The following is a 27,223-nucleotide window of genomic DNA, read 5'->3' on the forward strand; positions in this document are numbered from 1 at the left end:
GGTTGCTAGGTGAAGCCTCTCTGGTGACAGCTGCTCTAGGCAGCAATCTCTCCGTAGAACAGAATATCATTAGATATCATGACACTGACATTTTTCCTCCAGTGATGTTCGGTTCTATCCTAGGCCTCTGAGTCATCCAGCCTGCGGGTCCTGGTGCTCCAAGTAGTGTCGGGGTGTGCTGACTCTCCTGGCATGGGTCTCAGGCTGGATCAGTCATTGGTCAGCCACTCCCACAATCCCTGCACCACCCGTACCCCAGCACATCCCATAGGCAAGACGGACTGTAGGTCGAAGATTGTGGCTGGGTTGGTGTCCCAATCCCTGCACTTGAAGTCTTGCCTGGTCACAGGAGATGGCCAGTTCAGACTGTGCGTCTGCTCTTGCTAGGCGTCTTTAATTTTTAAAGTTACCTACACCGGATGTCTCATATAAACGGAATCATATTATACATAGGATTTCTACTTTATCCATTGGGGAGGGGGATGGGTGAAGAGGTTTGCATGTAACCCAAAGCCGCCTAGAACTTGATATGCAGATAAAGGCGACTTTGAACTGGTAATCTTCCTGCCTCCACCTCCCAAGAACTGGCTCCGGGCACAGGTCACCACATTTTGTTCATGTCTATGTGATGCTGGGGTGGACCCCATGGCTTCTTGTGTTCTAGACAAGCAATTGAGCTACACCTCCTACTTCACCCCCGAACCCAACCTTTTCCCAGGTTTCATTTGTGTGTGTGCATGGGGTGGGGGCTGGTAGAAGTTTTTATTTTTTTATGTAAGTTTTATCTTATATTGGTATAGTACATTTATACGTACTTATTTATGTGTGTGCTTACGTGTGGACACAGGTGGAAGTCAGAGGAGAGCTCACAGGGGTCAGTTCTCTCCTTCTACCCTGTGGGTTCTGAGGATCAAATTCAGGTTGTCAGGTTGGGTGGCAAACACTTTCACCCATTGAGCCAACTTGTCAACCCTGTCCCTTTGTTTATTTGCAGAGACAGAACCTTGTTTTGTAGCCCAGGTTGGACCGTGACTCAGTGTCACTTTCTCTTCCTTCGGAAGAGTCAGGTTTACTAGTATCGGAAACTACATCCAACTTCGATTTTCTTTTTCTGCTTTTGTTTTATTTTATTTTTTTAAGTCAGGGTTTCTTTGTGTAGCCCTGGCTGTCCTGGAACTCACCCAGTAGACCAGACTGGTCTGGAATTCACAGAGATTCGCCTGCTTCTGAGTCCTGAGAGCTGGGATTAAAGGCATGTGCCATCACCCGGCTCAATTTTAAAGGGAAATAATAGTTTTTATTACACTCATTTATTTACTTGGAGAAAGCTTGTGTGGAGGTCAGAGGACAGCTTGTGGGAGTCAATTCTCTTCTACCACGCGGTTCTGGAGTTTCAGCTCAGGCGGTCAGGTATAGTAGCAGGCGCCTTTACCACCAAGCTGTCCCACAGCTCCAGCGTCTTCGTCCTCCTTGTTTATTATGTTATTATTGTGGTTGTCTAAATGAGAATGGCCCCCGAAAGGCAAATATGATGAATGCTTGGCCCCCAGTTGGTCTGTTTGTGAAGAATTGGGAGGTGTGTGCTTATTGGAGGAGATGTGTCAGGCTTTGAGGTTTCAATAGCCCAGTGCAGGACCAGTGTCTCTCTGCCTGCTGTTAGAGATCAGGATGCAAAACTCTCAGCTACTGTTTTCTGCCATGATCATCATGGACTAAGCATCTGAAACTATAAGCAAAACTATAAGCAAGCCCCCAATTAAATATTTTCTTCTATTAGAATTGCCTTGGTCATGTGCTGTGCTCTCTCTCTCTCTCTCTCTCTCTCTCTCTCTCTCTCTCTCTCTCTCTGTGTGTGTGTGTGTGTGTGTGTGTGTGTGTGTGTGTGTATGCACCTTCAGAGACCAGAGTCATCAGATCCTCCTGGACCTGAAGTTACAGGCATTGTGAGCCACCCGAAGCCTGACTTGGATGCTGGGAACCAAACAAGTTGGGAGATGGGAGAGCAGTGGGCATTTTTTTTCTAAGATCTTTTTTTTTATTATTCTATGTGTATGGGGTTTTATCTTTATGTGTGGCTGTGTACCATGTGTGTGCAGAGGCCAAAGAGGCCAGAAGAGGGCATTGAATTTCATGGAACTGGAGTTACAGATGGTGTGAGCTGCCTGTGGGTGCTGGGAACTGAACCTGGGTTCTCTGCATGAGGAGCCAGTGCTCTTAACCACTGAGCCGTCTCTCCAGCTCCTCAGTAGGAAACTCTTAACTGGCAGGTTGTCTGTTCCTCTCTGCAACCCCACCACACATGCGCGCACACAGCATTTAATCCTAAAGTCATCGTCAAAGTAGATTCTAGGACCACCCTAATCTGTCTTTGCCTGGGCACTTCTCAAAGCCCCTATTTGCCCATCCAGTCTCATCTGTATTTTCCAATGAATGAAGTTGGGGATGAGAGAACTGTGTCTCTGGTGGTTTCAAATACAGTAAGAGGCAGCACTAAGGGCAGAGGCCAGGGCCTCAGGCAAGCTAGGCAGACTCTACCACTGAACAACAGACCCAGCACGCTTTATACATTTTTTTAAGTGTAGGATGTATATGTCTGCACCATGTGGTGTGTGTGCAGTGCGCAAAGCAGCCAGAAGAGGGCACTGGATCCCCTGGAACTGGAGCTACAGTTGTGAGCTGACATGTGTGCCGGGAATAGAAGCCTGGTCCTTTGAAAGAGTAGTCAGTGCTCTTACCCACTCTGCCATCTCTGTGGCCCCCAGGCAACTTTTTGCTTTTTCTTTTGAGACAGGGTCTTGCCAAGTTGTCCAGGTTGCCCTTAAAATCATTCTGTAACCCAGGTTGGCTGTAGGCTTTACATTTTTAAAAAAGATTTATTTATTATGTATACAGTGTTCTGCCTGCATGTATGCCTACAGGCCAGAAGAGGGCACCAGATCTCATTATAGATGACTGCCACTGTGTGGTTGCTCTGGAAGAGCAGCCAGTGCTCGTAATTTCTGGGTCATCTCTCCAGCCTCCAGGCTTTACTTTTTTATTTTTTCAAGACAGGGTTTCTCGGTAGCGTTGGAGCATGTCCTCGAACTAGCTCTGTAGACCAGGCTGGCCTTGAACTCACAGAGATCTGCTTGCCTCTGTCTCCCGAGTGCTGGGATTAAAGGCATGCGCCAACACCACCTGGCCCAGGCTTTCCGTTTTCATACCGTGTGTTGTTGGTATTTGTGAGGACCCATTGTCTTCACTGTCTCTTGGATATTCAGGGTAAGAGAAGGCCGAGGTCCTGTGTCCCCTCTCCGACTGCGGGGCTCTTGCTTTCTTTCCATTTCTCTATATTTTCTACAAGACTTCCATTAACATCTTTTGAAATTTTCCCTACTGCCTAACAGGATTCATTAACTGGTTGTGAAATCAATTTGGTGGATTGCAAACATGATTTTTTTCCATTAATGAAATGTAATTAAATAGAACATATTAAGGTATGAACCCAGAGCTGGGTGAGGGCTGTGCTGTGAGATTTTGGGTAAATAAATAAACACATGTATTTATTTATTTATTGTGCGTGTGAGAGAGCACTGCATGCGTGCGTGCATGTCAATGTATACATCAGAGGACACCTTGCAGAAGTCCGTTCTCTCCATCCACCACGTAGGTCCTGAGATCAAGTTCAGTCAGTCTCAGTGGCAAGCACCTTTACCTCATGGGTAAACTTGTCAACCCAGTTCTTTTTTTTTTTAATTATACCAGGCATGGAATGCCTTTAGTCCCAGCTCTCGGGAGGCAGAGGCAGGTAGCTCTCTGTGATTTTGAAAATATCTGGTCTACATGGGGAGTTCCAGGACAGCCAAGGTTATATGATGAGATCCTGTCAAAGAAAAGGGGGGGGGGAGGCTGGTGAGATGGCTCAGTGGTTAAGAGAACTGGCTGTTCTTCCAGAGGGCCGGGATTCAATTCCTAGCACCCACATGGCAGCTCACAACTGTCTGTAACTCCAGTTCCAGGGGATCCAACACCTTCACATCAATGCATATAAAATACAGTTAAGTAAATTATTTTTTAAAAAAAAAACAGAAACAGCAAAATATGTATCACTGTGTGTGTGTGCGCGTGTGCACGGGCAGGCGCGCGCGCAGGCTGCCCTCAGAGGCCAGAGACATCAGATCCCCTGGATCTCCGGTTGCTATCAAATGGTGATGTGAGTATGTTGGGAACTGAACTCCGGTCCTCTGAACACACAGCAGGTGCTCTTAACCAGTGAGCCATCTCTCCAGTCCCAGCCCAGGTCTTTTGTTGAGATAGATAGAGCCTTACTATCCAATCTCCAGCACTCTGGAGGCAGAGGTAGGAGGAGCGAGGCAACTTTGAGATCAGCCTGGGCTACCCAGTGAGTTCAAGACCCGCTCGAGCTATTTAGGAAGAACCTAATTAGAAGGAGGGGGAGGAAAGAGGAGAAGGAGACAGGAGGAAGAGGGGAGGAAAGGAGAAGGAGAGGAAGAGGAAGAGGAGTGGGGAAGAGGGAGGAAGAGGAGGAGGAAGAGGCAGAAGAGAAAGAAGAAGGAGGAGAAGGGAGGAGAAGGGAGAATGCAGAATGCAGACTGGAGAGAAGTTAGCACCCAGCATGCTAAATGGCTGCCCTGGGTGCCCTGGGTGCCCTGGGTGCCCTTGGGCTAAGAGGACCATGTCCACGGCGCCCCCTGGCGGCTACCTGAAGCACAGTCGGCGCGGACCCTACAGGTCTGACAGGTTGGGGTGCAAACCTGCCTGTAGCCACTCCCCCGCAGCCCTGTGCATTCCTGAACTTCACTTTCCCCCCACACCTCTTTTACCTCTTGAAAATCTGGGTTCTTAAACTACAACCTAATTCCCCTTACCTGCCTTGGGACGCAGAGCTCTGGGCGTTCTAGTACCTTCCCTCTGGGACACAGAGTGGGTACGTGACTTTATGTTCTTAGAGATTCCACTGCCTGAACTTTGATCCCACGTTATGAGCAAAGACTGAAACCTTCCTGAAATGATTCAGGAAGGGGTGTTGTGTCCCAGAGTCCCTCCCTGTGGGGTGTGGAGAACCAAGCTTCTAACACCCTCCTCCTCTGTTTGCCACCTCTTTCCACACACTAAGGAACCCAAGCCCCAGCCCTCCTCCTTCAGACCTAGGGGTCCAGACCCCAGCCATCCTCCCCTAGACCCAGGGGTTCAGGCCCCAGCCCTCCTCCCTTAGACTCTGCAGTCGGGCCCCTTTAGGGCAGCTGCCACCTGCAGTCCCCTTCCTTTTTCCAGAACCCGCCCTCTGCTCCCTCCTGGTTCCGCCCCTACCTGGAGCCTTTCCCCGCCTCACCCCTCCATCTCAGGCTATCCGAGAGACCCACGGCTGCGATGGCATCCCCGCGAGGATGGCAGTGGGGAGAGTCACGCGCGTTCGGCCGCGCAGTGAAGCTGCTACAGCGTTTGGAAGAGCAATGCAGGGACCCCAGACTGGTTATGGGGCCCCCGTCGCTACGGGTCCTGCTGCCCCGCACCGCTCAACTACTTCGAGAAGTGGCAAAAGCCCGGCGCGAGGCTCGGGGAGACCCCGAGGGTCCCGGCGGCGCTGGGGATTTTTTGGTCATCTACCTGGCCAATCTGGAAGCCAAAGGCAGGAAGGTGGCCGAGCTGCTGCCACCCCGAGGCAAAAAGGATGCAAACGAGGAGGTTTTCCGGGAGGGCTCCAGATTCAGGTGAGCACTGACCTGCCTCAGAAATAAGTCATGATTTCCGGATTGTGTCTCCAGCCACTTCCTCCCTCAGACCCAGGGGTCCAGGCCCACCCCTCCTCCCTCAGACACAGGGGTCCAGATCCCTCCTCCCTCAGACCCAGGAAAACTAAGCTACCCCATTTTTTCTTCCCTTAAGCACTCATGCCGCCAATCCCCCTTTCTTCCTTTTTTTGGATCACCTTGCACCTGGGGTCCAGACGTGTGTCTCTCCTGAGGGCCTTAGATACACACCCGCCTTATGTATGTAGGGATCCCAGAGACTTCCTGTTGAAGTCACCTCTGGTGTCTGAGCACTGGGTCAGTCCCGGATCTGCATGAGTGCCATGGACGTTGGTTCCTGAAGCCTAGGCTAAGGACCTTGGACTTGCCAACTCTGTCTCCTGAGGAACAGGTGCACAGGAGGACTGGAGCCCGGATCCCAGAGCAAGGTCTAAATCGGTGTTCGACTTGGCTCCCACGCCCTAGCAGTGGCTTCCCTGGCTTGTAGAATCGCCTCAATTCATGAGGAAATGAAATCAACCACCTGTCTGTCCAAATTGTTTATTTGTTATTTGTCTCATTATCCCCAATTATAACCAATGAAAGAAATACTACTTCAAATATATTTATATACACTACATGGAAAATGCACATTTCTTTTTTTATTTCATCAATTTATTTCTCAGTTGTGTGTGTGTGTGTGTGTGTGTGTGTGTGTGCTCACGCGTGCGAGCACACACCCAGCCCCAGGTCTGAAGACAGCTGGACCTGTGTGCTTAACAAAATTGTTACAATTGTTGCTTTCTTTTGGCCTACCTTGTTGCAGGCTAGTGTAAACTCCAAACACCTGCTGGGGGGTGGTGGTGGTGGGGAGTGGGGGATGGAGGGTTGGGGGTGGGAGGTTGGGGATGGGGGGTGGAGGGATGGGGGTGTGCTTAGAGGAGCTGTTCTCAAACTGTAGGTTGCCAGCCTGGGGTTGACTGGTCTTTTTACAGGATTGTTATGACCATCCGAAAACACAGATATTTACATTCTGATTCATAACTGTAGCAATGAAAATAATTTTATGGTTGTGGGTCACCACAACCTGAGGAACTGTATTAAAGGGTCACATCATTGGGAAGGTTGAAAACCACTAGCTGAGAAGTTAAGAGGGCTTATTCCTCCAGCAGAGGACCCAGGTTTACAGCACCCAGGATGAATGGCTCACAATCACCTGTAACTCCAGCTCCAAGGGATCTGACACCTTCTGGCCTCCTCAGAAATCCACACTCATGTGCACATACCTATACACACACACACACACACACACACACACACACACACAAATAAAAACAAGTCTTTAAAAAAGAAAAAAGAATCAGTTCCTTACTCTGGACTGATTGTGGTAGCAGAGACTTTTGACCCCAGTACTCAAGAGGCAGAGGCAGGTGGATCTCTGTGAGTTCCAGGCCAGCCTGGTCTATATAGTGAGTTCTAGGCCATCTGAGTCTACATAATGAGACCCTGTCTCAAAACAAAACAAAAACAAAAAACCAAAAAACAAGAGAACGAAAGAAAAGAGACGTGTCCCTCCCAGTCTGAACCTGCCAGAGCTGTGGATGGCAACCTCACTGGGCTACACAGCTCTACGTTCTGGGAAGCGAGGTTGCTAAGAAACTGCCAGAAGCCCTGCAGACCTGCCCAAGGAAGTTATTAATATAAATGAGAAATATAATAAAATCAGCATGCACTGAGTGTTAACCCAATATGATGTTCTGGTTTTGTTTGATTTTGAGATGCTGGGGATGGAAGCTAGGAACCTGAGCATTATAAGCAGAGGCAGTACCACTGAGTCACCACCCCACAGATCACTGGGGGGATTCTAGGCAGGAGCTCTACCACTGAGCCACACTCCCAGCCCCTCACTGGGGGATTCTAGGCAGGGGCTCTACCACTGAGCCATACCCCAGCCCCTCACTGGGGGATTCTAGGCAGGGGCTCTACCACTGAGCCACATCCCCAGCCCCTCACTGGGGGATTCTAGGCAGGGGCTCTACCACTGAGCCACACTCCCAGTCCCCAACTGAAGGATTCTAGGCAAGTGCTGTTCTGCTAAGTGATAGCTCCAGGTCCAGGGACCCCTTTGTTGATTCGAGGCTACTTTGGATATTAGCTTCCACTCTTCTTTCATAGATGAGGAAATTGGGGCTCAGAGAGGAGAGGCCTCAGGACAGAGACTGGCTCCTTTGGTGCATTGACTCATTAGAGGGAATCTCAGGGCCTTGCACCTCTAGCGACTCTCCCCATGTCCAGCGTGATGCTCATAACCCTTTCCTTCAGGCGACAGCTGGCCAAGCTGGCCCTCATCTTCAGTCACATGCACGCGGAGCTGAGTGCACTCTTCCCTGGGGGGAAGTACTGTGGACACCTGTACCAGCTCACTAAGAGCTCTGCCCACACCTTCTGGAGGGAACACTGTGGAATCCGGTGAGTGAACCTTCAAAGCCAGGGAACGGTGGGCTGCAAGTCCCTTAACCACCTTACCCAAGGCCCCAAAGTGTGAGGTGTGTGTGTGTGTGTGTGTGTGTGTGTGGTGTGTGTGTTGTGTGTGTTGTGTGTGTTGTGTGTGGTGTGTGTGTGTGGTGTGTGTATTGTGTGTGGTGTGTGTTGTGTGTGTGTGCATGTGTGTTGTGTGTGTTTGTGTACATGTGTGTGTGTTGTGTGTGTGGTATGTGTGTTGTGTGTGTGTGCATGTGTGTTGTGTGTGTGTTTGTGTACATGTGTGTGGGGGTGTGTGCATGTGTGTTGTGTGTGTTTGTGTACGTGTGTGTGTGTGGTGTGTGTGTATGTGTGTGTGGTGTGTGTGTGGTGTGTGTGTGCATGTGTGTGTGGTGTGTGTGGTGTGATGTGTGTGTGTGTGTGCGGAGTGTGTGGTATGTATGTGTGGTGTGTGTGTGTGATATGTATGTGTGGTGTGTGTGTGGTGTGTGTGTGGTGTGTGTGGTGTGTGTGGTGTGGTGTGTGTGTGTGTGTGTGTGTGTGTGTGTGTGTGTGTGTGTGTGGTATGGGGGGGATCAGTAGCCTCCTGTTATAGACCCTCCCTACATCATCAGCCGAACCCCACCCCTTCCCATCCAGGTGCGTGCTTCCCTGGGCAGAGTTCCAGTCCCTGCTGTGTACTTGCCACCCTGTGGAACCAGGCCCCATCATGCAGGCCTTACGTTCTACCTTGGACCTCACCTGTAGTGGCCACGTGTCTGTCTTTGAGTTTGACATATTCACCAGGCTCTTCCAGGTCAGAGAAGGTCAAGAGTGGACCTAGAACTTTGGGTCCGAGGGAGAAGATGGGGACTGGATCTGAAGGAGGAGGGCTGTTTGGACCTGGGGAGAGAGCGCACGTGGTTTCCTGTGTACAGTGTCCAGGGCCACCATGGGTGTGAGCATGGTATGGTGATAGAGTCTTGAACCTGAAGATCTTCGATCATAGATTACTTCATAGGTCCCTTAGTGACCCTCTCTGTCCCTCCCAGCCATGGCCGACCCTACTCAAGAACTGGCAGCTCCTGGCTGTTAACCACCCTGGCTACATGGCCTTCTTGACCTATGATGAAGTCCAAATGCGCCTGCAGGCCTGCAGGGACAAACCAGGCAGGTAAGCAAGGCCGGCTCTGTGGGCCAGGGCTGGGCAGCTCAGGGGTCAGGAACTCTGCAGCTGGAGGCCTGTGGTGTTCTCCTGTAATTCCAGCACTTGGATGCATCCTCCTGCCTCCACCTCCCAAGTGCTGGAATTACAGGAGAACACTAAAAAAGCAAGCAAGCAAACAAACAAAAAGACCCTAGCCCAGTAGTGGTGAACACCTTTAATTCGAGCACAGAGGAGGAAGAGGGAGATGGGAGATCAAGGTTCAAAGCCTGCCTGGTCTACAGAGTGAGTTATAGGACAGCCAGGGATACACAGAGAAATTCTATCTCAAAACAAAACAAAGCAACAAAAAACAAACAAACAACAAAAAAAAAAACCCTAAGTTTTAATGCCCAGTCTCTTTCCCTGGGGTCCCCTGGGTCATTCCATGGCTCAGCAACTAAAGCAACAATACCTGATCCAGCAAGGCGTCCTGAAGGCCCTCACCGAGATCAGGCCCATCTCTGACAAGTCAGGGGCCATGCGGTGAGCCCATTAAATGGCTTTGTTTGGAGATAGGGTGTAGACGGAGTTTTACTGTCTTGACTGCCTGCTCCCAAATAACTACTCAGAGTCTTAGTGTCAACTATAAATGCTCAGCCAATAGGTCAGGATTATATTCTTACATTTTAAATTAACTAATATATCTTATCTACCCTCTGCCATGTGGCGGTACCCTTATTAGCATGGTGTGTTCATCTCCTGTTCCCTCTGTGTCTGGTTGGCATCGCCTCTGACCCCCATGACTCTGCCCTTCTTCCTCCCAGGATCCTTTTCATCTGATTTTCCTGCCTAGTCTCATCCTGCCCTGCTATAGGCCAGTCAACTCTTTATCAGGCAAGAGAGTAATACATATTCATAGTGTACAAAAAGATTGTTCCGCGGTGAAAGGGCTTGCTTCCTATAGCCCAGACTGGCCTCAAACTTGCCGTCTAGCTAAGGATGACCCTTTAAATCCTGATCATCCTTCCTTTACCTCCCAAATGCTGGGGTTACAGATGTCACACTTACACTCAGCATTTTGCTGGGATTTATTTGTTTTCTTTTGGGACAAGGTCTCCCTGCCGCCCAGGCTGGGTTTGAAACCAGGAACCTCTTGCTTCAGCTTCCTGAATGCTGGGATTACAGGTGGGCAGCATGCTCAGCTTGTCCAGCCTCTGAAATATTTCGAACATGAGCCCTCGTGGGTTAGAGTAGGAGACTGGGAAGACTGACATTGGAGATCTTACTTCTTCTCAGGTCAGAGGCTTAGAGTCATTGGAGCTCCTTAGTGAGCTTAGGATGAGGAGCTGAGCACCCAGAGGTTGAGGGAAGATATCTCTACAGGGCTCTGGAAGGTCAGGGTACAGAGCAGTGGCTTCCCAGAGCTCCCCATGCACTACAAGCTGTGGGAGGAAGAGGAAGGAAGAGAGAGGGGAGGGTCTTTCTCAGTCTGTCCTCTCTCTCCATCTCTGTCAGTCCCTCTGTCTCATACCAGGCATTCTGACCAGTGGTAACATCCTTGTCCAGATGGGTTCCTAGACAAGGTTTCTGGTAGCCCAGGCTAGCCTTGACCCTGTTGTATAGGGCAGGGAGGGATGGGAAATTATAAAATTGAAAGAAAGAACCGGAGTATGGGATTCCGGCACGGATGGATACAAGCTTTCAAGCCCTTTATCAGGGGTCAGTGTCTGGGTGTGCTTTGCCTTGTTTTTTTCCTGTATTAGCCTGATTCTCAGTCGTGACCTGTCCCTACGGTGAGCAATGGCTGAAGCGATAGCCATACACCCTTCCACTCTGTAGTTAGGGTGGGGAGCAAAGCCCTGCTTCCATAAAGGATGAGAAGCTGAGGATGAGGACTGAGATACCTGGATTCCGGGCGGGGCAGACAACTGGGTGTTCCCATCAGGGACAGCAGCGACCACTCTCTCGCTCCATCCCACTCTCTCCCCACAGCTACATCTTCAGGCCCAGCTGTACTCGCCTGGGGCAGTGGGCTATTGGGTACGTGAGTCCCGATGGAAGCATCCTCCAGACCATTCCTCTCAACAAACCCCTCTTTCAGGTGCTCCTGAAAGGACAAAAAGATGGCATGTGAGTCCCCAACCCGAAAGGAAAGGGGTATCAGCAAAATCCAGATTATGACCTCCAAATCATGACGGGAGGATGCAGGGTGGGCAGACACACCAAACTGCAACGCCACAGGCGCCCAGCAGGGGGCGGGCGGGATCTTGAGGCAGCGGAATGTCTGCGTCCACACAGCAGGTTACACTGGATTCCTTACTTGGTCTGGACTCCAGAGCCTGTGTTTCTCGAGGCTATACTCTGCTCTAGGATCTAGATAGGCGGGGCAGGGGGCAGGGAAACAGCTAGTCTGGTGGTTTTCCACCTGTAACCTCAGCTGCCTCCGGTTTCCTCCGGGAAGTTGCCCGCGGTAGGGTGAGGAGGGGAGGGGCTGGCTGCTCTCCCCTGTTCTCTCTCACCCAGATCTTATGTGGTTTGCACTGCTGGGGACCCGTGACCCAACTAGGCAAGGAGCTACCAGAGAACTGCATGGTTAGCGTGAGATAGAGACAGAGATGGGGTGGGGGGCAGGCAGACAGCAGACATGTTGCTTCTCATTGTTCCATTGGGTACTGTTCTATAAGATGGCAAAGGCCTTGAATCATCCCACACAGAGCTGCTAGTCTCGGGGAAGAGGCAGGTTCTCCTCGCCTTCATGACTGGTCCCATTCCTTTTATTATATCATTTATGTTATTAGGTTTTTTTCCCCTTTGGCCTTTTGTTCTTTGTTTTGAAAGTGTATTGATCATGAGCATGAGCAGGGATGGAGTGTGTGTGTGTGTGTGTGTGTGTGTGTGTGTGTGTATGTGTATGTGAAAATATTAAAGGCACAGGAGGATCCTGAGATCTGCTTTCTAAGCTACATAGTGAGACCTACTTTCAGAAAGAAAAAGAAAAAAGGTATAGATCATGCTGTGGGTGTGACTCAGCAGTAGAGCCCCTGCCTAGAATCCCCCAGTGAGGGCTGAGGGGCGTGGCTCAGTGGTAGAGCCCCTGCCTAGAATCCCCCAGTGAGGGGCTGAGGGGCATGGTTCAGTGGTAGAGCCCTTGTATAAAGTCCTCCAGGTTAGGTTTAACACTGTGAAATGCGGTAATAATCACAATAACAACCTTCCAGGACTGGCTTTGAAGAGCCATGGGATCCTGGACCAGCAGATGTTTGGATTCCTTTCTTGGTTCTGAGACTGGAGACCAAGGTTCAATGTGACTTCCCTGAAATGATCAAGAGGACAGCTCTGTCCCAGGCATTGGAGAGTGTGCTTGCTCTGGGGAGTCCCAGTGTGGGCTTGTGGCAGGTCCTAACACACACACACACACACACACACACACACACACACCCTGGGTAAATGAGGTAGGCAGGTCCTTGTGAGTCCAGCCACTCAGAGCCCAACTCTGTTCTTCTCTCAGCTTCCTCTACCCCGATGGAAAGAAGCACAACCCAGATCTGACCGAGCTGTGCCAGGCAGAACTCCACCAGCGCATTGAGGTATCAGAGGTGAGTCTCATAGATACACTTGCTACCCACTCCCTGCTCCTACCCCCAACTTGCCTCAGCTCAGAGGCCTCAAAGGTAGTGCCAACATGGGGCTATGTGACCTCGAGCCAATCCTGGCTTCTCTGAGGCTGTCGAGTTCTTCTGCTGGGAACTATCACCGCTGCAACCTCCTTCCCAGGGGGTTTTCTTGGATATGAAATAAAGAAAAGAGCTTCTGAGATCATCAGAACAGCTGATGCAGTTGAGTGTTTATCAGCTCTGAGTCTGAACAGACACCCAGGAGAAGAGCCAAAGTGTTTGTCTTTTAGTTTTTAGGACGGAACTCAGGAGCTCATGCATGCTAGGCAGGGGCTCTACCACCGAGCCACATCCCCATTCTTGTTTGTTTGTTTGAGACAAGTTTTGTTTTTTTTTTAGTAGCCCTGACTGTCCTGGAATTCACTCTATAGACCAGGCTGACCTCAAACTCACGGCCTGCCAATAACTTTATTGACTATACTGCAAAGGACTGGTAATTAACAGGAGTTCTAGCCAAAGACACTGCAGCCAAGCCTGAGGACCTGGGTTCAGTTCCCAGGATCCTCGCATTCGAAGGAAAGAGCAGAGGCCTGCTGGTCGTCCTCTGACTTCCACGCGACTGATGGCCTGCATGTCCACAGAGGACCACCAACAGCTCAGCTCTTGCCCCCACCATGGTGATTTTAATATTATTATTAATTATTATTTTGAGACAAGGTCTCTCTTGGTAGACCTGGCTGTCCCTAAACTTGCTATGTAGTGGTTCACCAGGCTGGTCTCAAACTCTCAAAATCCAACTACCTCTGCCTCCTAAATGCTGGAATTAAAAGTGTGCACCACCATGCCTGGACCTTGGGTTTTTGGTACAAGACCTTTCTATGTAGCTGAGGCTGGCCTGGAGCTTCCAATCCTCCTGCCTCAGCCTCTGAAAGAATTAAAGTCCTTTGACACCATGAAGTTTTTTTAACTTAAGTAATTTCATTCTATATTTGATATATACTTACTAGTCATATTATTTTACTATATATATCTTAAGTATTTATTTTTATTATTTAAAAGTATTTAATGTGTGTGAGTGTTTGTCTGTAGGTATATGTAGCCTCTGTGTGTAGTGTCCACAGAAGCCAGAAGAGGGTGTTGAATCCACTGGAACTGGAGTTACAGATATTTGTGATCTGCCATGTGGGTGCTGGGGTTTGAACCTGGGTCCTCTGGAAAAGCAGCCAGTGTTCTTAACTGCTAAGCCATCTCTCCAGCACCTATTTTTACTTAATTATGTGTATATGTGTCTATCTATCTGTGGGTTTATGCTTGTGAGTCCAGGTGCCCTCGAAAGCCAGAGGTGTCAAATGCCCCTGTGCTGGAGATACAGGTGATTGTGAGCTTCCCTGTATGAATACTGGGGAACCTACCTCGGGTCCTCTGCAAGAGCAGCATGGGCTCTTCACAGTGGAGGCATCTCTCCAGCCCTTTCTTCACACTCTATTTGCTGTTTATCTAAAGTTCAAGTGGAATGGAACGTGTCGTATTTGCTAAATCGAGTAGTTCTGGGGCTGAAGAGGTAGCATTCGCTGTTCTTGCAGAAGACCCCGGTTCGGTCCCCAGCACCCACCTGGCAGCTTCACCTGTAACTCCAGTCCAGGAGATTCAATGTCCGCGGGTACCACACAAAAATATGTGCAGCCTCTCACACACACACATAGAACATAAATAAAAGATCCTTTGAAAAAAAAAAACAAATAGCTAAAAACGTTAGCATTCCTGAGTAAACACACATCCAGAAATATTGTCCAGGGTCGGATACATGCTTGGCCTGGTGGTGACGTGTGGCTATAATTCCACTGCCGGGTAGGCTCAGGTCTGCCTCTGGGTCACTTAGTGAGGGCTCTTGGCCAGGAAAGAAAACAATGACGGTGCCTGTGAAGGCCTTAGGTGCACTGGCCTTCAACCTGGCTGTGGTTTTCTGTGCAGGATTTTATTTTGTTGCTGTTGGGTTTGGTTTAATTTGGGTCAGAGACAAGGTTTCATGAAGCCCCGATCGGCCTCAAAGTTCTTACAGGGCCGAAGGTGACCTTGAACTTCTGACTCTCCTGCCTGTACTCCACCCCCAGTGATAGAGCGAGGGGCGGAACATGGGGCTTCCTGGACGTCAGGCGGACACTGTACCAGCCGTGCTCCATCCGGGCTGGCACAGATGCTGGGGACCTTCCTCCCAGGCCTCCCCTCACCCGTCCCGTTTACCTCTCAGGAGGAACTGCAGCTTTATGAAGCCATGAACTCCACATTTGAGCTGTGCAAGATCTGTGCGGAGAGGGACAAGGACGTGAGGATCGAGCCTTGTGGGCACCTTCTCTGCAGCCACTGCCTGGCTACCTGGCAGGTGGGGCTGCCATTTGTCATCTTTCCGCCCCCATCCCTCCCGTAAAAGCCCTGTCTGGATCTCCCAGGGGCCTCATAGAGCATAGAGAGCAGAGGTCCAGAGGACACTCAGAACAGAGGTCCCGTCAGGCCACGCAGGGCCCTGGCTGTCTGAGTTAATGTCTCTGGACCCACCTCACCCTGAGTCGCAGCCTCCATTCCTCCCTGAGCAGCTCCATAATGGGTTTTAGAAAGGCCTCCCTTCTCGCTTCCAGCAGGGCTGTGTGGCGTCAGTAGCTTTCCCTTACCGGACCTTGACCTCAGCCTCTAAAGGCTAGAACTAAATATTCCATCATCACTGGAACGAGGAGGGGCCAGCCCTTCGAATCCCTCAGCAAAGACCTGAGCTCTGCTGGACTAGGCCCTGGCCTGCGAGTCCTTCCTTGATTCAGACCAGGCCAGTCCCATCCCAATCCTCTCCCCCACACCCACCCGTTCCAGAGCTCCGCTCTCCCCAGCCTTCCCTCCCTACCTCGCTTTGTGAGAGGTCGTTTGAAGTCAGAAGGGGCACGGGAGACAAGAGGGTAATTGACATTTTTCTTCCTTGTCCCCAGCAGTCGGATAGCCAGACCTGTCCCTTCTGCCGTCGTCAGATCAAGGGCCACGAGGCTGTGAGTATCTGTCAGGCGCAAGAGAGGTCTGTGGAGTTCAGAGCCACTGCAGAGGACACCAGAGACAACTGTCACCACGAGGCTGCGTGGAATCTGGAGCCGGTGAGCAGGGCCAGGCAGGGCCTAGAATCACTGTTCCCAGGGTCTGATGGAGGAGGCTAAAGACTGAAATCTTGGTCTAAGGGAGAGGCTGGGACCTGGCCTCTGGGTTTGAGGGAGAGGGTCTAGAACAGAATTTTGAGATGCTGAAGCTGGGAGTGTTTGCCTGGCTGAGTCTGGCCCGGTATGGTTTTCCCTGGCAGTATGACCTGAGATTGAGACCCTGTACCCGCGGCAGGTAGCCTGCACAGCGCCCCCTGCTGAACACTTTGAGGAAGTAGTCCACAGCGGAACTCCTCTGTCTCCTTCAGGTGACTCCCGCTGCTCCCCCACTGCCCCCTGAAGATCCGTCCCCTAGGAGACCCCAAGACAAAGGCTGGCTGACAGTGGTGAGTGACATCTGAGGTGGATGTGGCTAGGGTCTCATTTCACCTCCATGTCTGAGGTCACAGCGATGGACTCCTCAGCACCCCTATTCAGGATGCCCTCCCCACTTCCTCTGTTTGATGTGAACATGTGGAACCCATGGAAGCCAGATTCCCAGTTCCGGAGGGTTATTAGCTGCCATGTGAGAGCTGGGTATTGAACCTGGGTCCTCTGCAAGAGCAGCCAGGGCTCTTAACCGCTGAGCCATCCCTCCAGCTCTCCTCTATCTTCTTTTCCTCTCCTCTTCCACCTCTACTTCCTCCTCACCAACCCCTGCTCCTTCTTCCCCCTCCTCTTTCTTGTTCTTTGGGAGTCAGGCTCCAGTATGACATCCACGCTGGCTAAAACTCTCCATCTCCCTGCCTCAGCCTCCTGAGTGCTGGGATGAAGAACACGCTCCTCAATCCAACTCCCGCGTGCTCACTCCTTAAATGAACTCTGTTTCTCTTTCTTCCCCCTCCCACTCCACACCCCTGGACCTTCTGAGACCCTCCCCAATGGGGAGGGCAGCTGTCCTGGCAGCCTAGCTCAGTGCACACTGGCTCGATCAATACCCAGCTGACTTCAAACAAACAACTCAGGAAATCCGGGAACGTTATTCTATCACAGCAAACGAGAGTCAGCAGGAAGGGGGGCCGGAGAGCCCAGGGAGAGAAGCTAAAAACAGATCTGGACCCATGGCCAAAGGCAAATGGAAACATTAGGAGGTACTCAGCTGGCTCCCTGAGGACAGGGAGGGGCCGCAGCCAGGACGGCAGCCTGCCGGTCACCTCCAGCCATATGGGTGCACCTTGGCCTGGGCCGCGCCCTCCGCCTGGCATGAATCGCCCCTGCTCCTGTTCACATTCCTGTCAACTCCTACTCCTAGGCTCTTCCTACACACCAGGGAAGAGAAAGTCCTGAGCCTGCCTGCTTCAGGAAATGTGACTATTCTGTTGAGAGCAGTTCAAAAGTATCTGGCTTGTGTTACGTACTTCACCCCCTTCCCTCATTATTATTATTTATTGTTTTAAAGATTTATTTTTTTCAGGCCAGACAAGGTAGCATAGGTCTTTAATACCAGCACTTGGAAGGCAGAGGCAGGCGGATCTCCTGGGAGTTCCAGGCTAGTCTGCTCTAAAGAGCAATTCCAGGACAGCCAGGGCTACACAGAGAGATCCTGGTTTGTTTGTATTTATTTATTTATTTATTTATTTATTATGTATACAATATTCTGTCTGTGTGTGTATGCCTGCAGGCCAGAAGAGGGCACCAGACCCCATTACAGATGGTTGTGAGCCTCCATATGGTTGCTGGGAATTGAACTCAGGACCTTTGGAAGAGCAGACAATGCTCTTAACCACTGAGCCATCTCTCCAGTCCCTTTGTTGTTGTTGTTTTTTAAAATATATTTATTTTAGTGTATGATTGTTTTGCCTGTGTGTGTGTGTGTGTGTGCGTGCACACGTGTGCACACATGCCTGGTGCCCAGAAGAGGGTGTGAGATCTCCTAGAACTGAAGTTACAGACAGTCCTTAAGCCTCTGTGTGGATGCTGGAAAATGAACCCCGGTCCTCACTGGTGGCTCAACCACTAAGCCATCTTTCCAGCCCATTATTTTGTTTTGAGACAGAGTCTCACTCTGTAGATCAGGCTGGTGTAGAACTCACAGAGATCCACGGGTCTCTGCTTCCTGAGTGCTGGATTAAAGGCGTGTGCCACCGCACCTGGCACATCTCGTCTATCTGCGTAGGCCTGAATGTATGTTGTGTACCATGTGCATACAGGTGTGTACAGTGTCTGCAAAAGTCAGAAGAGGGCACAAGAACCCCTGGAATGGGAGTTACATATGGTTGTGAGTCACCTTGTGGCTATCGGAAACTGAATCTGGCTCTAAATCACTGATCCATTTCTCCAGCATCCCTCCCATCTTTATTTTCAGGTTCTAAGAATTGAACCCAGAGTCTTGTATATTTTAGACAAGTACTCCACTGAGCCACACTCCAGCCCCTCACTGGGGGATCCTAGGCAGGGGCTCTACCACCAATCCACACCCATAGCCCCTCCCTCTCTTTTTAAAGGGGGCTCACAGCTTCTTCACATACTGTATTACTATGACAGCCACAGATCCAGAGGAGATACCCACGAAACCCATTATCCCTGGCTCCAGTTTACAGAGCCTAGGAACCACATGATGTTCTATGATCTGTATGGTGTGTGACATACCTTCTGTACCATGTGTGATGTGTAACATACCTGTACCTACCACCAAAGGCCACCATGGGCACTGAACGGGTCTTCTCGTTTTCATGGTTGATGTTAAAATAATGCAGATTGGTATGCAGTCCTTCTGCGTGTGTGCTTTCCGAGCAGGTTCTCACTATGTAAAGCCGGGGCTGTGTCTGAACTCAGATCCTCTTGCCTCAGCTTTCCCAGTCCTGTTATTGTGGGTCTAAGCTATCAAGCCTTGTCCTTCCAGTAGGCCAGCAAGCCTCGCCCACCACAGCACCTCCTACCTTGGAGCCTTTCCCCTTGGCTTCTGGCCTGTCATTCCAGTCTCCCAGAGGCCTTCGCAGCTGCCCCCCTCTCCCTGGCCAACATCACTCTCTCCTTGACTTGAAAGGACTCCGAACATCTGAGCTGTTTCCTTGCTTGGGAACTGCCTCTCGTCCCTCCTCCCTTCGCCTCGGCCCACCGCTGCAAGAGCCCTTCTCCTTGTTTCTCCATGTATGTCAGTTCTACAAGAACAGAGATGTTTTTCTCCCTCATGCTGTGTCTCCAAAGCCTAAAACGATGCTCCAGAGATGTTTGTGGCATGAGTGGATGGGTATTTTTGAGACAGGGCCTCACTTATGTTTGCTATGTAGCCAAGGATGGCTTCCTAGTTCCTTTTTTGGGGTTGGGGCTTTTTTGGGTTTGGGGAGGTTTTTTTGGTTGGTGGGGTCTTTTTTGCTGTTGCTGTTGTTGCTTTGTTTTGTAGGGGGAGTTCTTTGGTTTTTTTGAGAAAAGGTTTCTCTGTAGCTTTGGAGCCTGTCCTGGAACTTACTCTGTAGACCAGGCTGGCCTCGAACTCACAGAGATCCGCCTATCTTTGCCTCCCGAGTGCTGGATTTAAAGGTGTGCGCCACCATTATCCAGCAGTTTTTGGTTCGGTTTTGTTCTGTTGAGACAGGGTTTCTCTGGTCCTGCTGTCCTGAAGCCAAGGTGGCCTACAACTCAGAGATCTTCTTGCCTCTGCCACCACAGCCAGCCCCAGTTGGGAGATTTCTGTTTTCTTTTAAAATTTACTCTGTGTGTGTGTGTGTGTGTGCGCGCGCGCGCTGAGGTCAGAGGGCAACTTTCAGGAGTTGGGTCTCTCTTTCCATCTTGGGTTCCGAGGATTGACCACAGGTCATCAGTCTTGGCAAGCACTTCTTACTGCTGAGCTGTCCTGTCAGCCCAGTGAACTTTTCTTCCACACAGAAGGAAAGGGTGCTGTTGTTTTATTTATTATGGGTTGGACTATTTTAGATTTTATTTTATTTTTTAATTTTTGTTTTATGTACATTGGTGTTTTGCCTGTGTGTATGTGTATGTGAGAGTGTTGAATCCCCTGGAACCGGAGTGACAGACAGTGTGAGCTGCTAATGTGGGTACTGGGAACTGAACCCAGGTCCTCTGGAAGAGCAGTCAGTGCTCTCTCCAGCACCCAAATTTTATTTTATTTTTCTTAATTGTGCGTGTGTGCTTCTGCCTCAGCACACTTACGGAGGTCAGAAGACAGCTTACACAACTCAGTTTTCTCCTACCACGTGGGCCCTGGGGATGGAACTCAGGTCGGGAGGTTTAACAGTAAGCATCTTTACACAGTGAACTCTCTCACTGGCCCTACGAAACATTTCCTAATTTCTTCCTTCCAGGCACCCCTCACCCTGCCCAGACTCCGAGCTCCCCTTCCTTTATCAAAAATGGCCTCGGTTATGTGGGAGGTCCCCACCAGGCCCCAGGCCAGGGAGGGGGCCACAGGGTAAGTAGAGCGGTCCTGCACCACACTGTGAGACCTCAAGGTCTTGGAGGGGTGGGCCGAGGAAAAAGACTGAAAGCAGTACTGACCAATGATTCTCTGCGGCAGAAGCTCCTGAACGGGAATGCACCCCTCCAGCTGGCCCTGTGTGGCCCCCAGATGTATCCAAGATCTAGAGGCCAGGTGAGTCCTGCTTCCCTCCTCTGGCTGTGCTCTGTCCCAGATGGACTGGCTCTGATGCCCCTGTCAGCAGAGTATTCAAGATCCTGCCTCAAAATAACGAAGCGGGAGGGGGTATCAGCGACCTGGTTCTTGGCTGGGTGTTTGCCTATCAGGAAGCCCTGGGTTTAGATCCTCGGCACTTTGTAGACTGAGTGGTGACAAACAGAAGCTAGAGAATCAGGAATTCAAGGTCATCCTCAGCTACATAATGAGTTCCAGGTCAGCCTGGGCTATGTGAGACTTTTTGTTTTGTTTTGTTTTGCTTTTTGTTTTTCGAGACAAGGCTTCCCTGTGTAACAGTTCTAGCTGTCCTGTAACTAGCTCTTGTAGACGAGGCTGGCCTCAAACTCACAGGGATTCTCCTGCCTCTGCCTCCCAAGGGCTGGTATTAAAGGCATGCGCCACCACCGTCCAGCCCAACTTATTATTTTTTTTAAATAATTTATTTCATGAGTATAGGTGTTTTGCCTAAATGTATGTCTGTGTGAAGAAGGGTTTCGGGTCCCCTAGAACTGGAGTTACAGACAGTTGTGAGTATCTGTGTCGGTGCTGGGAATTGAACCCAGGTCTTCTGGAAGAGCAGTCAGTGCTCTGAGCCACTGAGCCCTCTCTCCAGCCCCCTAATTCTTATTCTTTTTAAATGACATGCATGTGTTTCCTTTGTGGTGGGGATATGGCACATGCCACAGCATGTGCAGGCGGTTAGATGACAACTTCTGGGGGTCCTAGGAATGGAACTCGGGTCATCAGGTCTGCAGGCCATTCCTGCTGCACTGTCTTGCTGGCTCTCTGTCTTCAAAAGACAACAAACACGATTTGGGAGAGACAGTTCAACAGTTAAGAGTGGGTACTGCTCGTGCAGAGACCTAATCCAGTTCCCAGTATCCATGTCAGGTGACTCCAGCTCCAGGGGAATCCATCGCCCCCCTCTGGCCTCCTCAGGCATTGCACTCTCAAACACATGCACACACACAGACACACTAACTAAAAATAAACTACTTTTTCTTTTCTTTTGAGACAGGATTTCTCTGCTAGCCTTGGCTGTCCTAGAATTTACTCTGTAGACCAGGCTGGTTTAAAATTTAGAGAAACGCCTGTGCCTGCCTCCTGAGTGCTGGGATCAAATGCTCTATCATTGCCTGGCTAATAATTTTTTTTTTTTTTTGGTTTTTCGAGACAGGGTTTCTCTGTAACTTTGGAGCCTGTCCTGGCACTAGCTCTTGTAGGCCAGGCTGGCCTCGAACAGAGATCTGCCTGCCTCTGCCTCTCGAGTGCTGGGATTAAAGGCGTGCACTACCACTGTCCGTTCTAATAAGACTTCTTTTAAAAAATGCAAATAAGTCAGGCAGAGGTGGCTGATGCCTTTAATCCCAGCACTTGAGAAGCAGAGGCAGGAAGATCTCTGTGAGTTTGAGGCCAGACTGATCTACAGAACAAACTCCAGGATAGCAAGGGCAGTTACCCTATTTCAGAAAAAAACAAGAAACATAAATAATAAATAAGTAAATAAAGCTCTAATACCCCTTTCTTCTGCCTGACAGGGCACCTGGACTGGAGGAAGGGAGCCCTGGGGCTGGAAGGGGTGATGAAGCTGAAATAAAGTGAATCCTGGCCCTTCAGTCCTCCAGTGTGTGAAAGACACCAGCAATGCCATGGGGGACAGTCTGACCCCTGACACGTCCCCCATTAACTCAGGAACCTGGGCCCCTTCACCCTCAGATCTTCCCACCCATCGGAGCCGTAAGCTCCTCCTTCAGACATGGAGTCCCCTAACTACACATCCAGTCCTGGCCCCCACCCTGTGACCACGTCGTGGGACCAGAAACCCAAATCCAAGATCACTTGTTTGTTTGTCAGTTAGGGACCTGGATTGCTACATCTGCTCGATCCCTATATAGCCCAGGCTGGACTCCAGCGCAGCAATCCCCCTGCCTCTCCCTTCTGGTGCAGGGATCAAGATGAGCGGTGCCACAGCCACAGCGGTACCCCTCCTCCCTCTCTCCCAAACTAGTGTGACCTTGGTCCCAGCCAGATGGCAGACTCTTCCCCAGCATTGCTTAGAGGGACTCAGGGTCCATTTGCTTTAAGTGAGACCCTGCCGTGTGTCCGTCCTCCCTCAGCCCCTCTCTTACCCATTCTTCACGGGGGAACTTGTGCTGTGTGCCCATAATACCCTGGAGGAGGCAGTCTTGGACCGGCCTAAGGTGGGGGAAAAAAAAAAAGTTGCTTTGGAAGGGAGCAACAGGGGACTATAGGAAGCCAGAGGGAGGTGCCTTGCCTGACCCAGGTAATGGGGGGAGGCTTCCCGGAAGAGGGGTGTCGAAACTGAGACTGTAGAGAATCAGTGTCCCGTGGGAAGGGTGCCGGAAAGTCTGACTCACAGATAAGTTACTAATAATAATAGGCAACAGAAGCCACCTCAGGAGCACAGGGGATTTATTGAGAGGAGCTTTTTGGGTCAGTCACAAAATCCCAGGAGCAGCTTGGAGAGCTGGGATTGGAAAGGGTTGAGACTAGTGGCCCCTAGCCAACAACGGTCACTAACTGAAACCTCTCTTCAGAACCGGTTTGATGAGGACACCACAGGTTCCCCAGTGACCAGATCACCGCGCGGTCACCCGCTGGCTGCCTGCAGTCAATAAGATGTGGCTGCCCTTCCGTCATCACAAGTCACTCCTTAGAGTGGTGGATGACGGCGGCGATGATGATTTAACGGCTCAGCATTGCTGCAAGTGGGGAGTGGAAGATGGAGTCTCACTTGAGTGCCTCTGGCTCAGTGTTCCATCAGAAGATGAAACAAAGGGGTCCCTGGACCAGAAACTATCACTTAGCAGAACAGCATTTGCTTAGAATCTTCCAGTGAGGGGCTGGGGGCTGGGGGCGTGTCTCAGTGGTAGAGCCCCTGCTTAGAATCCTCCAGTGAGGGGCTGGGGCGTGTCTCAGTGGTAGAGCTCCTGCTTAGAATCCTCCAGTGAGGGGCTGGGGTGTGGCACAGTGGTAGAGCCCCTGCTTAGCGTTCCCCAGTGTGCAGGCTAATGTTATGTCGGTTTACCACAGGCTAGAGTTGTGAGGAGGGACCCTCAACTGAGGAAAAAACCTCCACAAGGTCAAGTCTGAAGGGCATTTTCTTCATTTTCTTTTTCTTCTTTTTTTTCCTTCTGATTCTTTGGTAGTTTCTCTGTGTAGCCCTGGAACTTACTGGCTCTGTAGACCAGGCTGACCTCTGACTCAGAGATCTGCCTGCCTCTGCCTCCTGAGTGCTGGAATTAAAGATATTGCACCACCACCACCCTGCTAGGCATTTTCTTAATTAGTGATTGATGGGGGAGGGCCCAGCCCATGGTGGGTGACATCCCTGAGCTGGTGGTCCTGAGTTCTGTAAGAAAGCAGACTGAGAAAGCCAGTGAGCAGCACCCTCCATGGCCTCGGCACAGCTCCTGCCTCCAGGTCCCAGCCCGGCTTGAGTTCCTGTCCTCACTTCCTTCAGTGATCAGTGCAAGCAAAAGTCCAGTAAACCCTTTCCTCCCCAAGTTGGTTTTTGGTTATGGTGTTTTATCACAACAATAGTAACCATAGTTAAGACACCCATGGAGGGGTAGGACATAGCTAAATTGTAAAATACTCCCTCAGCATGCATGAGGTCCTGGACTCCGTCCTAGCCCCACCCCACCACCCAAAAAAAGTTGCTGGAGAGACAGACATGGTGGTTCACAACTGTCATCCCAACACTCAGGGGTCGGAGACAGGATAATCCCAAATTCAAGCCCAGTCTAGACTAAATTGCAAGAAAAGACTACCAAGCGACTGGAGCAATGGCTACTTTTCCAGAGTTCCTGAGTTCAATTCCCAGCAACCACATGGTGGCTCATAGCCATCTGTAATGATATTTGGTGCCCTCTTCTGGCCAGTAGGCATACATGCAGGCAGAATGTTGTATACACAATAAATAAATAAATAAATAAATAAATAAATAAATAAATCTTTAAAAAATAAAAATAAAGACCCAAGCTTTCAGATATGGAAAAATGACCATCCCCATGATCCTGGCAGAAGTTGTGTAATTTGACCATCCCTCATGATGGCTGGTGGCACTGCTTCTAGTACCTTCTGTTGGTTGTGTACCAGCCCCCAAACTACACAGATCTGAGGGGAAGAAACAAAGACCCTATTTTCATACCTTCTTTCCAGTCTTCCTTTCTTCCTTGTTTGTCTCGTGTGCTAGGATGGAACCCAAGGTCTCTGGCTTGCTAAGTAAGTATCCTGTCATTGAACCACCTGCCCCAGCCCTCACTTGGGGACTCTAGGCAGGGACTCTACCACTGAGCCACATCCCAGCCCCTCACTGGGGTATTCTAGGCAGGGGTTCTACCACTGAGCCACATCCCAGCCCCTCACTGGGGGATTCTAGGCAAGCACTCCACTGCTGAACTATGGAACCAATTCCCACTTCCTTGTTCAGGGAATGTCAAGATCTGATTATAGATGGTCTTTGTAGGCTGAGAAATTGTTTCCTTCATCTTTAGAAAATCGGATCTGCTCCAGCTGTCATGGCTGGGAAACCTAGCCAAAGCTGGCTCCCTCTGCAGTATTCACTCCTAATTCAAAAGTCTGGCATGGTTTTCCCAGCTTAGATCACCTTGGCTCCCAGTGGCCACAGCCAGCAGCTGTCACTGTCGGTTTCCACAGAGGGTGTGGGGCTTACAGAGAAGGCAAGAATGGGCAGATGGCAGGTAACTGATGCCTCACAGGCAGTGGATAAAACTGCTTGGGATCAAGTCTGACCGCCTGGATTGGGTCCCTAGACTGTACAGACTCCAGAAGTTCTCTCTGACCACCACTGAGCTCTGCCCCATCTTAATAATATTGTATTTTAAAAATATATAATTGACCATCCCTTTGGACACTCTATAGACATATACCCTTGATGTTCACAGGGTTTCTCCATGCATCAACCCTGACTATCCTGGAACTCACTTAGGTTGGCCTCAAACTCACTCACAGAGATCCACCTGCCTCTGCCTCCCAAGTGTTGGGATTAAAAGTGTGTGCCTCCACCACGCCACTGGTGTTCACTTTTTTTATCTTGGATTTTTATTTTTTTTTCTTTTTTAATTTCTCATGCAACCAAGGCTGGTCTTGAACCTATCATGTAGTGAAAGCTGCCTGAACTCTTGATCCTCCTGTCTCTACCTCCCAAGTGCTAAGGTTACAGGTATGTTCTACCATGCATGACTTTTGACTTTTGGGGTGTGTGTGTGTGTGTGTGTGTGTGTGATGTATTTATGCATGTGCACACATAGTGGCATGTGGAGTCCAAAGGTGAAATCAAGCATCTTCTTTAGTCATTGGGGTGGTTTGAAAGAAAATGACCCCTAAAGGGAGAGGCACTGTTTGGAGGTGTGGCCTTGTTGGAGGAAGTGTGTCCCTGTGGGGACGGGCTTTGAGGTCTCTTTTCTCCAGTTTCACTCAGTCTGACAGGTAGCCAACTTCCTACTGCCTCTGGTCAAGATGTAGTCAACATTATGTCTACCTGCATGCTGCCATGCTCCCCATCATAATGATAATGGACTGAACTTCTGAAACCGTAAGATGCCAATTAAATGTTTTCTTTGTAAGAGTTGCCATGGTCGTGATGTCTCTTTACAATAATAAAAACTAAAACAGACATGCTTCAGGCTCTCTGTCCAGCAAGCACCTGCCATGTCCCTGGGCTCTGCCTCTTGTGCAGCAGTTTCCTCCCAGTTAAAGCACTCCATCCTGGAGAGGAAAGTTCCAGGCTTGTTAAGACTCAGGAAGAAGGCAATTCACAAGTCTCAGGAAGTCCCTGAAACTGACCAACTGCATAGATGCCTCAGTTCCCCAGGTTATACAATCAGCAAGCAGTGCTAAAGAGAGGAGATTCCTGACCTGTTGGACTGCGTGCAGGCTGTGCAGACTCATGCCAGGGTGCTTTTGAGTCATCCCTGCCCCTGTTATGTGACCCCAATACCCTCATTTGTTCACCTTTCTGTCTTTGGCTCTCTGTCCAGGATGACTAGATGTTTTTACTTATTTCCCCAGAAATAGCGTCACACAACACTGCCCCACAGTGCTGGGGTTACAGATACATGCTACCAGCCCCAGCTTTTATGTGAGTGGGTCCTGGGGATTCGATCTCAGGGCCTTATGCTTGTGTAGTAAGCACTTTATCACCTGAGCCATCTCACTAGCCCCGTTTGTTTTGTTTTACTCTTTGAGACAAGCTTTAACTCTAACCCAGGCCAGCTGTCAGGGACCAGCCTCAACAAAGACACCTCTTGCCAGGGTAGGGGTGTGGGGGGTTAGAAATATTAGTAAAGAATACAAAGACACATGTGAAAGTAATAAAACAGAAAACAGAATAGTACCAGGAGGGAGTTCCAGTGAATGCTGAAATCACCTGCCTTTCCTTTTCCTTACACTTTTACACCCAATACCACAGCAGGAAGAACACAAAAGACTGCTTTAACATGAAACAAAGGGCAACTAGAACAGTT

General features: G+C 50.1%; 1 protein-coding gene and 2 long non-coding RNA genes across 14 annotated transcripts; 1 reads left to right on the plus strand and 2 right to left on the minus strand.

Annotated features, from left to right (window-relative positions):
- Positions 1-2,853: 2,853 nt before the first annotated feature.
- Positions 2,854-5,225, minus strand: LOC146895990 (uncharacterized). The gene is made up of 2 exons (XR_015003208.2): positions 4,873-5,225; positions 2,854-3,862 (listed from the first exon to the last, which is right to left on the minus strand). It is a non-coding gene; the product is annotated as an uncharacterized LOC146895990 (long non-coding RNA).
- Cblc (Cbl proto-oncogene C) lies at positions 5,084-22,327 on the plus strand. Of its 10 annotated transcripts, none has more exons than XM_048433304.3 (12): positions 5,084-5,711; positions 8,052-8,198; positions 8,850-9,006; positions 9,242-9,363; positions 11,329-11,466; positions 12,845-12,932; positions 15,199-15,330; positions 15,923-16,081; positions 16,317-16,389; positions 20,383-20,489; positions 20,598-20,669; positions 22,250-22,327. In XM_048433304.3, exons 1-12 carry the CDS (start codon positions 5,371-5,373, stop codon positions 22,292-22,294), a joined length of 1,581 nt encoding a protein of 526 aa, XP_048289261.1. In that variant the 5' UTR covers positions 5,084-5,370; the 3' UTR covers positions 22,295-22,327. The 10 variants fall into 10 exon arrangements, 6 of the variants coding, with proteins under 6 accessions (XP_048289261.1, XP_048289260.1, XP_048289263.1 ...); XM_048433303.3 differs by having other exon boundaries at positions 15,926-16,081; positions 20,595-20,669; XM_048433302.3 differs by having other exon boundaries at positions 5,085-5,711; positions 20,595-20,669.
- On the minus strand, positions 9,557-15,686 carry LOC125399729 (uncharacterized). 3 transcript variants are annotated; one of them, XR_015003205.2, is made up of 4 exons: positions 15,509-15,677; positions 15,192-15,251; positions 11,241-11,443; positions 9,557-10,778 (listed from the first exon to the last, which is right to left on the minus strand). It is a non-coding gene; the product is annotated as an uncharacterized LOC125399729 (long non-coding RNA). The 3 variants fall into 3 exon arrangements; XR_015738406.1 differs by having other exon boundaries at positions 9,557-11,443; positions 15,504-15,686; XR_015738405.1 differs by having other exon boundaries at positions 9,557-11,443; positions 15,509-15,674.
- Positions 22,328-27,223: the final 4,896 nt, after the last annotated feature.

This window comes from Myodes glareolus, chromosome 1 (genome assembly GCF_982192425.1).
Source record: "Myodes glareolus chromosome 1, mMyoGla1.1, whole genome shotgun sequence".
Classification (NCBI taxonomy): domain Eukaryota; kingdom Metazoa; phylum Chordata; class Mammalia; order Rodentia; family Cricetidae; genus Myodes; species Myodes glareolus.

Coding starts and splice junctions, on each gene's coding strand:
- Cblc (XM_048433302.3), top strand. CDS start 5,371: ATGGCATCCCCGCGAGGATGGCAGTGGGGAGAGTCACGCGCGTTCGGC. Junction 5,712..8,051: donor CGGGAGGGCTCCAGATTCAG/GTGAGCACTGAC, acceptor CCTTTCCTTCAG/GCGACAGCTGGCCAAGCTGG. Junction 9,364..11,328: donor TGCAGGGACAAACCAGGCAG/GTAAGCAAGGCC, acceptor CTCTCCCCACAG/CTACATCTTCAGGCCCAGCT.